At 44.9% G+C, this 14,186-nt stretch overlaps 1 protein-coding gene across 1 annotated transcript in view; it reads left to right on the top strand.

Moving 5' to 3' along the window:
• Window positions 1–14,186, top strand: part of grin2aa (glutamate receptor, ionotropic, N-methyl D-aspartate 2A, a) — a 106,623-nt gene that overhangs the window by 81,323 nt on the left and 11,114 nt on the right. Inside the window, exons 8-12 of the mRNA XM_053444344.1 lie at window positions 303–456; window positions 1,569–1,694; window positions 1,834–2,063; window positions 9,961–10,121; window positions 13,641–13,730. Coding sequence (XP_053300319.1) covers window positions 303–456; window positions 1,569–1,694; window positions 1,834–2,063; window positions 9,961–10,121; window positions 13,641–13,730 — 761 coding nt within the window. The remainder of the gene's footprint in view (window positions 1–302; window positions 457–1,568; window positions 1,695–1,833; window positions 2,064–9,960; window positions 10,122–13,640; window positions 13,731–14,186) is intronic.

Below are 14,186 nucleotides of genomic sequence, written 5' to 3' on the forward strand. Positions count from 1 at the left end.
GAAAAGCCCATAAGATTCCACAGTGATTGAAGAATGTGATGTTAAATTGTCTCTTTCTCTCTTTTCCCGTCTCCCCATTTTATTTATTTATAAATGATCCTTCTCCCGCTCCCCCTACATTTCATCCTTTATTTACACATCTTTCCCTTCTTCTCATCCCTCCATCCCTCTCTCCATCTCCCTGTCTTCACTCCTCTCTCTCTCGTTCCCTCTTCATTCATACCTCATCACTCGCCATCCTCATCCATCCATACTTTCTCCCTCCCTTTCTACCTCCCCTTGTTCCTCCCTCTCTCCCAAAGGTGGTCTATAAGAAAGCCGTCATGGCCGTCGGATCTCTGACGATCAATGAGGAGCGTTCTGAGGTCATCGATTTCTCCGTCCCGTTCGTGGAAACTGGGATCAGTGTCATGGTCTCCCGTAGCAATGGAACAGTGTCCCCTTCAGCCTTCCTCGGTGAGAGAGAGAGAGAGAGAGAGAGAGAGAGAGAGAGAGAGAGAGAGAGAGAGAGAGGAGGATCTGTCTTGTTTGCTTTTGTGTTTGTGTGAGTGTAGCACGGTATTTGTTTTGGATGTGTGTGTGTGTGTGTGTGTGTGTGTGTGTGTTCCCCGTGACACAGAGATGACAACACAATTCAGCTCCTTTTACACGGCTGTCAATACTCCCTCTTTTATCGGAGGGATTTAATCCAACTTCTGCTTCCTGCCACAGTGGCTCTCACTTACCTGAGCGGGACTGAACCACAGGGTTTTAACCTGAGTGATCATGGATATCCCCGCTATGGCTGCGCAGTCACGTTCACCTGATGCTCAGCGTTCCAGCATGGCCCTAAGTTACACACACAGGCACAGAGACACACACACAGGGAGACACACACACAGGCAGAAAGGCATACACAGGCACACACATGTACGCAGCATGCAGTTACTGCTGTGAAAGTGGCAATTATGAAGGCTTAGCAGGAAAACCCCGTAATGGCTGCATGCCAGCACACACACACACATATACGTACACACACACACACACACACACTTGGACACACACAGTGTGCAGCCCTGTGCCAGCACTGCTCTCCCATACATTAGAGCAGAGTTTAATCTCTGCGGTAGTCTTGTGAACTCAGAGGGAGGACAGGAGTGCTGACACCAGGGCTTCCTATACTGTACACCTCCTCACACTGTCAAATAGGAGGTGTGCCTGGGAATATGCAAGTGTGTGTGTGTGTGTGTGTGTGTGTGTGTGTGTGTGTGTGTGTGTGTGTGTGTGTGTGTGTGTGTGTGTGTGTGTCTGTGTGTGTGTGTGTCTGTGTGTGTGTGGTGGATGGTGGTGGGGGGTGTGTGAGGGCTCTGTGAACATGCAGGAGTCAGCTTGTTATCTCTGCAGTTCTTTCCTCATTGTGGGTGTGTGTGTGTGTGTGTGTGTGTGCATGATTGATTTACTCATTCAAATTCATGGAATCAGAGTTTGGTGCGAGGGAGCATGAATCAGGAAAAAGTAATAAGCTCTATAAATGTGGCCCAACACGTGTTCATACTAAATCTCTGTCGTCTTTTCTCTCCCCCTTCCAGAGCCATTCAGTGCATCAGTGTGGGTGATGATGTTTGTGATGCTCCTACTGGTCACTGCAATGGCTGTCTTTATGTTTGAGTACATCAGTCCTCTGGGCTTCAACAGAAACCTGGCGCAGGGCAAAGGTGAGCATGAGGATTCCCAACACACACAACAGGGGAGCATTCAAGATATTACAAAATCTTCACTTCCAGTTGTTTGTGTCCTTGTCTCACCTTTGTCTCCTCAACCCTCTGTGATCCTCTCCTCTGCCTCAACGCTCAGACCCCCATGGTCCTTCTTTCACCATGGGCAAGGCCGTGTGGCTGCTCTGGGGTCTGGTCTTCAACAACTCTGTGCCGGTGCAGAACCCGAAGGGTACCACCAGCAAGTTCATTGTGTCTGTGTGGGCCTTCTTCGCTGTCATCTTCCTGGCCTCCTACACTGCCAACCTGGCCGCCTTCATGATCCAGGAGGAGTTCGTCGACCAAGTCACCGGGCTCTCCGACAATAAGGTAATGAAAGGAAGGGGGGGGGGGGTTTCACCGGGAATACGCAGGACCAAAGACAAAGAGCATTTTCAGAACCTTGTGAGGTTTGTGTTTGGATTTTGTTTGCAGCCGTGTCGCTCTGTCACAAATTCATTCCACATCTCCCGGGCTTTTTTCTCATTTGTAAAGCCCTGCTCACCCCGTGCTGATTCTGTGGTTTAATCCATCAACCTCTCTGTTCTCCTCAAAGGCTCAAACTTTAAAGTTTAAAAGTCTTCAATGTGACTTCTAGTGCCTTATTCAAAAGTAACAAAGTGGACCCTAGGACAAACATAGCTTTATAGCATCGAGCTTCTCTGAAAGCGAGCATGCATCTGCAGCACCAGCAGAAGGAATGCATTATGTATGCTGCATATGCATGATAACAGTAAATATCTACTATTTAATTAGGTAATTCAAGAGCCTGTAATTACAATTTCACCGGTGACATCTGGAACAGTGTGGGACAAATGTAGGAAATCCACTAAAATCCATTAACCATAAAATGTCCTCAGGCATTTGAATCCCAAATGGGTTTAAATGCTCAAGTGATTCAGAGTGAGCGTGTATCCTGCAAATGAGGAGGCAATTCTTCACTTGAGGTGAAATATTTGACAGGTATATATCCAGGCAGGTGTATAAAAGATGTTTTCGGTCTTAAGCGCCTGCAAAATGAATTTCTTACAAAAGTAGCCTCTTTACGCTCAAATGGAAACATGTTCCGGTGCCTCAGGGCGAGTTGAAGCCTTGATTAAACGTCCTAATCTCTTTCCAGGAATAGAATTGAGTAGCATATCAAACCACACCACTGCTCCGCCACAGATTGTAAATGACGACACAACAGAAGAGAGAAAATATAAGAAAAGCAGCGTAGGAAAGTGTGGTTCATGGGAGGAAGACGAAGGCAGAGGAAACGGTCACGTAGAATCTAGAGAGACAGAAAAGAAGAACCAGACAAAAGGAAGAGAGAGAGTTCCTGAGGAGAGAAGGACAAATGTTTGGGGAGATGCTGCGAAGGAGACAACATTTCAGGATGATGTAGCGGGTTTTGACAACATACAGAAGGACAGGGAGGGAGGGAGGGAGGGAGGGAGGACGGGGGGTTCAGCAACTGGCACGGGGGCGACCGAGGAATAGCAAGAGGCCAAGACGCACAAGATGTTACGAGACGACAGGCGGACAGATATGGGCCACGTTGACGGCTGAGGTGGGGAGAAGGCTACAGCGATGTGGACAGACAGGGAGGGTCAGGGAAGAAAGGAACCGGACAAAAAGGGTAAACGGCCATTTCAGACAGATATGCTGAGCGGGGGTGGACGTCGTGACAAACGTGACCTGCAAGAAGATGAAGAAAACTCCCCACGGAGACTCGGCCAGTGAATATTCCTGGGAACTGCTGTATCTGGTTTTGGACCACTAGGGGGCTGAAACACGGAAAACCAGTCACGACAAAAATGCCAAATAGTCGTTTTTTTTTTACACATACAAATTAGGTGAAAGATTCATTTCAGTGTAGTTTGTTGAGAGGCAAGCGGAGGAAATAGACCCTGAGTCTCCAGAAGAGCGGTATGGCCGCTCTAACCCGATAACAGTTGCGCCGACGTGAAATGCAAGAAATTCCGCTCACGCATCCAGTTTGGCCCGATGCGATAACCTCGGCCTATCAGGTCGTTTCACGTGTTTCCAAACAGTTGCACACTTACACACTGAGCTGGAGCAGAGCAGCGTGGTCGCCCCTCTGCAGCTTTCTAATCACCGTAATGTAAGGGCACTATTTTTTTAGTTTCAGCCCTGCAGGATTCTCACTTGAGAGAAATACTGCAGTGGCCTAAGTGCTCAGTCATTTTTCTAATGTCTCCGTATAGTCCACAGCATGTGTGCACTGTGTGAATTTGGTAGCACTTAGAAAAACACTAATTGGATTGGTTGTTTCTCCAGCCCCCCCCCCCCCCCCATGCAAACCCACACTTTGTCGAGAAAAGAACTTCCCCATGTGGACAGGCGGAGTTGGAGGAACCAGCAACCCTACAATTATCAGCCGATACCAGATCTACCAAGTGAGCAGACTGGTGACTCAGAGGCTTTATATAAAGATGAATGATGCGTCTCCTCTGGCTCCCACTCCCCACACAGACAGGAAGCTAACGTGCCAGATACGAACTCTGCCATCTTGTGCCGCGGACGTGCAGTAGCGAGTGGTTTCACCTGCGGTTGAGCTGATGGATGACGCCTGAGGTCCTTCACAATGTTGAGCCAACATCGTGAAGGTGATGAGCTCCAGTGCGTCAGGACGGCTCTGAACCGACGACCCTGCAATTATACACAACACTGGAGATTATTTTTAACGATAGAGGTGTAATTAATTCAAAACATGAACAAAAATAGGTAAACTGTTTACACCGGGAGACTGTAGCTTGGTTGTACTTTCAAAGAAGTTGTTTAGGGAATGATCTTCACTTTCGAGGGTAAGAGAACATCCCCTAGTTTCACCGCTGAAGGATGCCTGAATTAATTTCCAATTATATAAAAAACATATTATTTGTGTTTTTGGCTGTCATACAGATTCTTAATTAATTGGAGATTGTTAATTTCAATATATCATATACAATAGATATGAAATTAAGGTATGCGGCAAATTAGCGACATAACCTTAATTTAGCACATTTTCCAGTCTCTTGTATGTATATTGATGCTGCTTTTGATTGAAATTGAATAACAACATATGTTTCTGTACAATCATTGCTGTTCCATCATCACAGTATTTCAAATACAGCTTAATACCTCAAAATAACTTTGCTGCACAGTCCCAAGGGGCTAGTATGTATTTTCCACACCGACCACTAGATGGCGGCAGAGTGCTTCCAATACCTTCCTTGGCATGTATAGTATTTGCACCATCAGGCACAATCGTCACCTCAGCGGCATTAAAAGGGGTTTGAGGCGAATTCGCGACATTCCTCCACAAGGGGTTAGGACCAAACTTATCAGACACATTGACATCGGTGTGCTAAGAACTACCTTAAATTACCAAAACCACCCTTGAGGAAAAACTTATCTCACATGTATTTGTACTTTTTTAGTTTTTTTTTGTCAAATAACATGGAGAAGGTTGCATTTTTTACCCATACTGCAGCCGGCCACCAGGGGGCGATCGTGGAGTATAAATAGTCTTTGTTCAGAGGATTTCGCTATTTTTCAGAAGAGCCATTTTATTCAGTGCGAACACAGGACTCAGTTTTAATGTCTCTAAGTGTTGATGTCTCTAGAGCTTCGTGGGCCACCTGTGGAGACACAATGAAAAGAGTCGCCGGTAAAAAAAAAAGATTGATACACTAACTGCACTAATTACGCTAACAAAAATCATTTGTTTGAATCTTTTATGAAGAGAGAGTAATGGGTGTGTGCCGAGCTGCCTCCCAATCAGACTCGTGCACAAGTGGAAGTAAGTGAAGTTACAGGCTTGGGGGATTTTAACTGGCGTCTTTGTTAGAAGAGGACACACCGTTTGTTGTGTTCTCAACAAATCAAAGCAGAGAATGTGTTTCGTACGTCAAGAATACAAATTCAGGCAAACCATTTACGTGATTTGCAGTTTGTCGCAGTGACAGAATAATAGTGATTGGGCCTTTTCATTTCCCACTTGCATCAGTCTAGAATAAATCTGAGGTTTTAAAGATCCTTCATCATTAGAGATTGCTGTTTTATTCCTGAAGATGTGTGAGAAAAAAAATATTCTAACCCAATCCCAAACTACTAATAGATCTGCACATTTACGGATATAAAAGTATATTATAGTAATAACTAGCCTAATCATAACCTCCTATGAGCTCTTTATATACCAGCTAACTTCTCATTCATCACCAGTATCACCTTGTTTTATGACTTTAACCATCACTCTCCAGTACGGTGTCTGTAATTCCCACTATATCTCTCTATAACGCCTGTCTCCGAAGTCAGCTCTAAGCAGTAAATGCATCTTCTGTCCGCAGTGTGACCGATGCACCGCCGGCTGCATGGAATCAATCACGAGCTCAGTAGGATGCGGTTGCCCTTGAAAGCAGATGCACCTGTCTGAACACATGCAAACACGCTGAGGGATGCTCTGTTGACACATTAGGACCAATACCAGGATTACTTTTAAAGATCTGCTCTTAAACTGTCTTCAGATTGAGAGAATAGACAAGATACAAAATAAAGAGGACTCGTGTCCAGCTCGATATTTTTACGCCCCGACCATGTGGTGGTGAGCAGATGTATTGTGAACTTCCCGACCACTGACTGTCTCATGCAGTTTTAATACAATGTGGATTAAATTTGGCGATTTGATTGGGGTTAGGGTCAGAACCTGCTCTATTGATTCTTTTTTTTTCATTTCAAATCCATTTAATGTCAAGGTCGAAGTCATTGGACCAAAGATTTTGCCGAAAATTTATAGAAAACACTATTACAAATGAGGAAGGTCGGTCAAAAAACTTTAGAAAAATATCTCAAATAAATCAATAAAAAATACCATTAATGTCCCTCAAATCCCAGTGGACACGCTCTGGAGACAAGTATTGACCAGGAAGTCAAACTGTGATTGGTGCAAGTGGACCTTATCTAACACATCTTTGCTGAAGGTGCCTTTGAGCGACCGTGGTTCAACTCAGTGAAGTCTTTCTGCTGAATGAGCACGTTTCATTCACATCTGATGAAGAAGAGACGACAGAACTCTGAGTGCACATTGAATGAAATGGTGAAATAAGGGTTCGGTTGTTTTTAAACATGATTTAACGAGCAGAAGTGTTTTCTCTCGAACCTGAGAACTGCTGCTTGTGTTCTTTATCCTGAAAGTCTGTTCAACAGGTCAGAACCCAGGTGTTGCTGCTTTGTGGATGGGATTTCAATGATACTCAATGGTATGATAAAATGTTAACCAACCCTGTTCATTTCCTATAGAAACTTGTATCTCAGTCCCCTCAGGCTGTAAGTTCAGTCAAAGTCCGGTTCAATGAATTTTACTGCTGCAACTTTGATCTATTGACTTTGACCCTTGATAGATTTGAACAGTCAATAGCTCGGGTCCCGACCCCCCCATCAACTGTCCATGTTGAATGCAAATTGGATTCAAACTGCCCGAGGTATCGTCCTGACAGACAAACGGACGTCACTGATTACAAAACACCGCCTGCTACCACGTCACATCGATGAAAGAATCACACATAAGCTCCTTTTGAGTCCCGACTTTAAGAGAGATACAAGAGATGTGAAGAACACTAGAGTGGCATGTGATGGTTTGGCAGGACACACACACACACACACACACACACACACAAAAGGGAGTCCTTTGCTTATGTAATGGCAGAACTTGCATAATAAAGAGATTATAAAACAAACCGAGAACGGAGAAGAGAGGAGGGTCGATGAGGCGGAGGGAATGTTCAGGGAAAGAGACTCATTGGTTTGTAACAGATTCCTCAGATTGAGAAATTGACGTCAATGTGTCCGTTTATTTTATTTGAAACCTCCTCTGTTGCAGATTATTAGCAAAATACAATTAATGTTATATAAGCTATCTTAATTACCTAACTGGTAAATGTAGCTTCTTCCAAACCCTGGTCCTGAAGACAGCGAGTATCTCCACCCGTCGAAAGACACAAACCCTCTTTGACCTCCGCTCCCTCGTTACCTCATCAGCTCTGCATCCAGCTCTCATCTTCACCAGCTGGTGCAGCTCCTCCAAAGCCCTTCACCGTTAATTACCCAGCAGGAGAAGGGCGCTCGCCCAGTCTCCCAGTTTCCCTGCTCATCCTGGAGATTCAAATCCAGCGACGGCCCCTCCCCCCCCCGTTCACACGTGCCCTGTTCTGACCTCGCAGCTCCACCTTCAATTAGCTGCAAAGGGGAAGGGAAGATGAGGGAGGAGAGCGAGACAATAGGAATGAGTGCGTGAGGAGAGAGTGTCTCCTGAGGGCCATCGCTCCTGATGCTGACACACACTGGATGACATCACCGCTTCCACATGCACCCGCACGGCGGAGTTAGACTCATCAACGTGCCCTCACCCTGACCTGGTTACACAATGGAGACACACGTGTGTGCAGGCGGCATGTCTGTAAACATTAACACAAATATTAAACAGATAAATGAGCGACGTAATCAAACACAGATGTCTTTGATGGATGTTTAAAATATAAAACTGAGGCTTAAAATGCAAATCATATCCGTCATTCTCTGCCTATACAATACCTTGTAGCACACACACACGCACACACAAGCACACACACACACACACCATGTGGTTGGAGTGGAGCTCATAATGCACGCCTCTAATTGATAGGGTTCATCTGTTACCGGCACTGGGGGCAGATTGTTATCATAGCGCTCGAGGGTAGGTTGTTAGCGCAGCGACAAGCACACCACTACAGAACCCTTGACCTGTTCACTGACTAGATTATACCTGAGAGAGATGCAGAGGAGGGAGGAAGTGGACGGAGAGAAATGAAGGGAGGAGATGGAGGAGAAATGAGGAAGAGCTGAACTGCAGTGGTCGTGTTTGATAGTGTGCATTGAATATGATGATGAATATAAAATGTGGAACACAAAAGGAGAGGGGAGTTAAGAGTCAGTCAATTGATAATATAACGATATTAAAATGAAAAGAAAGTCAATAAGCCATGAGATTAGTTTGTAGTAAAAGGTTACCTCTGTAAAAACTCGATTTGTTCATTGGTAAATAATAACAGTGCAGGCTTTTGTAACTTTTAAATGATTTAAAAAAAAAACATGTCCGTCTTTGATGTGTGATCAAATATTAGAAACTCCAAAAGAATGACCTGCATTTGTGGGACAGGATCTAAGAGCATAGTGGCTTCTTGATGTGACACCCACTCAAAGGCAGATGGTGATGTGCTGCACTGAGACGCACTCGTTCTGACTTGAGAACTCTAGAACTCCATGAGGCAACTATGCAAACTGGGAAAAAAAACTTTTCCCAACTTGATTTATTGCCTTTCAAATGTGTGATTATAGAAACCATGATGTGCACAATATACAGCACGTAATTTTGGATTTTAAATTCAAGCTTGTGGCCATTCCATTTCACAACTAGTTAGATTGAAGGGATAAATTAACATCTATTTACAGCCGTGTGGTTTGAGTTGTGAGGTGAAAACACACAAAGTTGTTGAGTTGTACGTCTGTCTGTCCCATTCAGGGATTATTTCCGATTTTCAAAATTTCACACAGACTCAACGATGAACTACTTTGATTTTGTCACTTACGAAACACATTGTTTTGACTTTAAACAACAATTAATGCTCTAATCATGACACATTTTAAGATAAATGGCAGAATTATACAGTTCTGACATTTTTATTTTCAAAAGGTCAAAGGTCGACTTCACATTGACATCTTAATGTCCTGCAGCAGCACATTTTCTCGTCATTATTCTGCAGCGGGGGGGGGGAGAGATTGTGATCATCCTTCCTTCGATGTGAGCGGCTGGGCGAGGCGCACCACCGCGAGGCAGTGATTCCAATTCACTTAAATAGGATCCTCAAATGTGTCTTATGCAAATTTTATACATTTAATTATATTAGTTCTTAAATGGGGAAGACTTAACCACAATGAAGCTAATCAGTAGTTTAGACATTCACAGGGGAATCCATGGCTTCTGTCTCACTCCCATCGTATCAGCAGGGAATCTGTGTGGTACTCACACACACTCACACACAACACACACACACACACACACACACACACACACACACGCAGACACACAAAATCGAGTTGTCTCCGTGCAGATCTCTGTGTTTATATTTAACCTCTTCTGTTCCCTCTGGGTGTTTTTTTGTTTCCTCTCCTCATTTCCTCTCCATTGTTCTCCTCTCCTCTGCCACAGTTCCAGAACCCGTATGCCTACTCGCCTCCGTTCCGCTTCGGGACGGTTCCCAACGGCTCCACCGAGAGGAACATCAGGAAGAACTACCCTGCCATGCACCAGTACATGGTGAAATATCATCAAACTGGTGTTGTGGATGCACAACACCAGTTAAAAACAGGGTAAGGAAGCACTGCGGGAGCATTTGTGTTTGTTCACCATCAAATATCATTAGTAAAGATCAATATTTGTATATATACATTTGTGTGTTATAATGGTTTGGTGCATTCCTGCATGTATGTGTGTGTGTCTGTGTGTGTGACAGCTCCGCTGAGATGAATGGGCTTCCACATTGGGAACAGCAGGAGCTATTTTTAGTACTGGTCTCTATAATGGGACTGGTGGTGGTGGTGGTGGTGGCGGGGTGTGTGTCAGAGAGGAAAGGAGAGAGTGTTATCTCAAAGCTAACCAAGGGCAGATTTGAAAGGGTGGAGCAGTGAAAGCGTTGGATGGATGGAGAAGAGGAGGTGAAGATGGTAAAAAGAAAAGGAAGAAGTCACACCATCACACCGTGGGGAAGAGAGAGAAAGGGGTGGGGAAGGAGGGCCAAGGGCAAAGTGTCTGATTGGTGGAAGTGATGGAAGGGTGGAGGGCAGGAGGAAGGGACCAGGAGAGGGAAGAAGAAGGAAGTGGTAATGAGATGGAAAACTGGGGGCAACAGAAAAGAGACGAGGAGGAAATTAAGGGTAAGAGTCGAAAAAGAAAAATGGAAAGAGAGAGAGAGGGAGGGGAAGGGGACAGGAGAGGAAGGGTGGGGGGGGGGAGTCATAAAAGAATGGAGAGATGGGAAGGGAAGAAAAGTGGTTAAGGTAAAGGACGAAAGGTTGGTGAGATGATGTGATTTGAGAAGACGTCATTTGTGATTGGTTAATGGCTGCAGGGTGGGATCCAATCAGTCTCAGTTCTCAGCTGAAAAGAATGAGAGAGAACAGTCTGCCCTGTCACACACACACACACACACACACATACACACACACACACGCACAAACAAATGTGAGGATATATTTCACAATCCATGACTCTCATGCTGTTCTGTCTTTCAGCTCATTGTCTCATAAAGTCATAAGTAATCCGGTGAATGTAAAAACAGCATAGTCCAGCACATACAGGACATGTACACACATACAAAGACCTCAGTGAAGTAACACTACAGGTAGGTGGGCTAGGAATGAAAGCCCATGCTTGTGTGTACCCGGCCCCAGGAGTGTGTGTGTGTAATACGTTCATTGATAACTCTGTTGTGTGGTATTAGCAGAGGAGCGACAGCGCAGCGTTCACCTGATCGAGGCTCGATGGCTGCGTTAGCTCTCGTCACAGGTAACGCTGACAGGTGTCACTCACACAATCTGCTGCAGGCACCAGAACCAAAACCACGGGGGAGTAAGTGAATGTAAAGAAAGCATATAAATGACATTAAAGAGATTCTGCACGTGTCTGTCTTTGATTAAATACATTAATGCTGGTTTTTACATCACATTTATCACTGAATGTAAAAAGTATCTACATGTATGGGTTGAACGTGTCTACATCACCACCAGTAACAGTGAGTGGGAATCTGGAGCCATTCAGATCACCATTCAGAGACCACCATCCTATCATCCTGTTTAGCTGTGTAATACTATGTAGCACACACACACATACACAAACAAACAAACAAACAAACACACACACACACACGCAAACATCCATTGGCTGAGACTGCTGCCTGTGCCAGCCGCTCGGATGGCCTGGGTCTACCATGCTCCTCAGACGCCATCAGGCCATCAGGAAACTGGAGAAGCCCTCTGCCTCCAATGTCTGTTGCAGAATCTGTCTAACTGTCTGTCTGTCTGTCTGTCTGTCTGTCTGTCTGTCTGTCTGTCTGTGCTAATGGAGATGTCATGCTTGAGGGGCTTCTTCCCAAACTCAGGGGTGAAGTTGAATTTTAAAACCAATTCCTTCATATCTGTGATCAAACTGACCTTGCGTGTCCAGAAAAAAGACAAAGCTACCTCTTCTTTCATTTCCAGTCAGAGCCCATTCCAGATGAACCCCATCACTCCCATTACAAAGAGCCCAGGGTTCTCCTTTCGCTCCTTTGACCTTTGCCTCGACTTCACCCAGCGACATTCTCCATTTGCTGCTCAAACATATGCAAATGCACTCACATCAGAATACCTTACACCGTGAACCATATGGCACTCAAGGAATTAAAAATGTTTAACATGCAAATGTGGACACATTTAGCCGGGGAGTTACGACTGTAGGGGTAACTTTACAGAGCTGTAAAATCCTGCCTGGACCCGTGAGTCTCGGCATCTGTGAGCCCTCGGCCTGAACTCTTTATTTTCTGTAACATCAACGCGGCCTCTCGGGTGTTTATGATGCTGTGCTGTTGTGAGTCTGTTGTCAGCCTCGCTTTACATTAACTGAAACTGAATACAGAATTATAATTGTGATCGTGCACGTTAAAAGCCCTCGTAATACTTTAAACCCCGCAAAAACATTATGATACAAAGAAATTAAGTCATTTGAGATTAAGATTCATCTAATTGTGTCTGAGGTGCAGTGGCAGTAGTTAAAGTGACAGTCGGGTTTGTGCACCAGAGAATTCTCCTGTAGGGCTGTAAAATAAGATTCAGGGTCACACTAAATGGCCGCGGTGCCGAGTTAACGTTGACATTCAAAGGCAGAGAAAGAACGTGGCGAGGAAATCTGTGACTTTTAACTCACCCACATGAAGGTGTGACACGTCAGTGACGGCTGAGTCCCTCTCCAAGCCATTAGAGCTACAGTATGTCTGACCGGCATCTACAAACATGCCGGCACAAATCCACGCACACAGTCACGCACCAGTGCACAGCCACATCTGCGCAATCACACACACACACACACACACACACACATGAGCGTGCCTGGTTCTCCACAAGTTTGGACACTCAGTGTGCGTGTGGATGGAGCCAGTGCTGGGTTAAGCTAATTACACAACTAAACTATCGGCTGTGAGCCTCCGTTAGAGGGCTGGATCTGACATTCAGTAAATGCCAGCCAGTCACTGCACTATTAGCAGGGTTCCATGTATGTGTCTGTGCGTGTGTGTGTGTGCGTGTGTTTGTGTATAATTGTGCAAGTTCTGAACGAGTGAGGGAGCATTCCTTAATGACGGCATCACTTACATTGGAAAATGTCAGTCTGAGTCTGGGATCTTTAAGGTTCTACTTCGCAACCTTCTTGTGTGTTTGTATGTGAGTGTGTGTCTGTTTGTGTGTGTGTGTGTGTGTGTGTGTTGACGGAGGCAGAGAGAGGAAGTGACAGTGTAAATGTTTGTGTCTGTCTAAAGTTTGTTTATGTCGTCATTTGCCTCCAAGGTCCTGTGGTCGGTGAGGCGTGCCGTGTCGAGCCGCTGCCCCCCCCCCTCGGTGTCCTCTGTGTGTTTGTTACACTCGGGCTGCCGTTCTATTGGAGATGATTTAACACGATTTAGAATTGATCCACAAACAAGCAACATTCTGAACAAACTGAACTCCCTTCTCTTCTCTGTGTCTCTGCATGTGCATTCCTCACTCGCCTTCTCCAAAGAAAACCACTCGAAACCCCTCTTGCTTTATCTTCATCCCCTCACTCCGTTTGTTCTCCTCTTCTTTCCTCTTCCTCCTTTGCAGTAAACTGGATGCCTTCATCTACGATGCTGCAGTGTTGAACTACATGGCGGGCAGAGATGAAGGGTGTAAGCTGGTGACCATTGGCAGCGGGTAACTAAGCTCTAATTCCTTAGAAATGCTCTTTCAGTGTGGATTGTCTGCACGCCATCATGTGATCCAGAGGTTGTTAGATCCGAAACCACTATGTAAGTTGTGTAAAGGGTTTTTCTATGTTCATTTTTGATGGTTCCACTGCAAGGATGCATGTAAATTCAAGACAGTTGAAGTCTAGAATTGTTTATTTATTGAAAATATTCTTTCTACATATACATAGTCAAATTCCAGACATTAGAAATTACTGGAAATTCACTTAATTGCTTTAGTTACTGGTCCGAAACAGAAACAATCACTCAACTTGTTGTTCTCACCATAGACTGAATATAAAGATGGACGACACTTTCCAGAAGTGAAGCCACTGTTTTGTCACAAATACGTTATTAGAAGTTTGGGTTTAGTGATCGTTCAGTAGCGCCGTAGAAGTGAGGTTCACCCAATTCATGTCTTTTA

This window comes from Pleuronectes platessa, chromosome 16 (genome assembly GCF_947347685.1).
Source record: "Pleuronectes platessa chromosome 16, fPlePla1.1, whole genome shotgun sequence".
NCBI lineage: Eukaryota > Metazoa > Chordata > Actinopteri > Pleuronectiformes > Pleuronectidae > Pleuronectes > Pleuronectes platessa.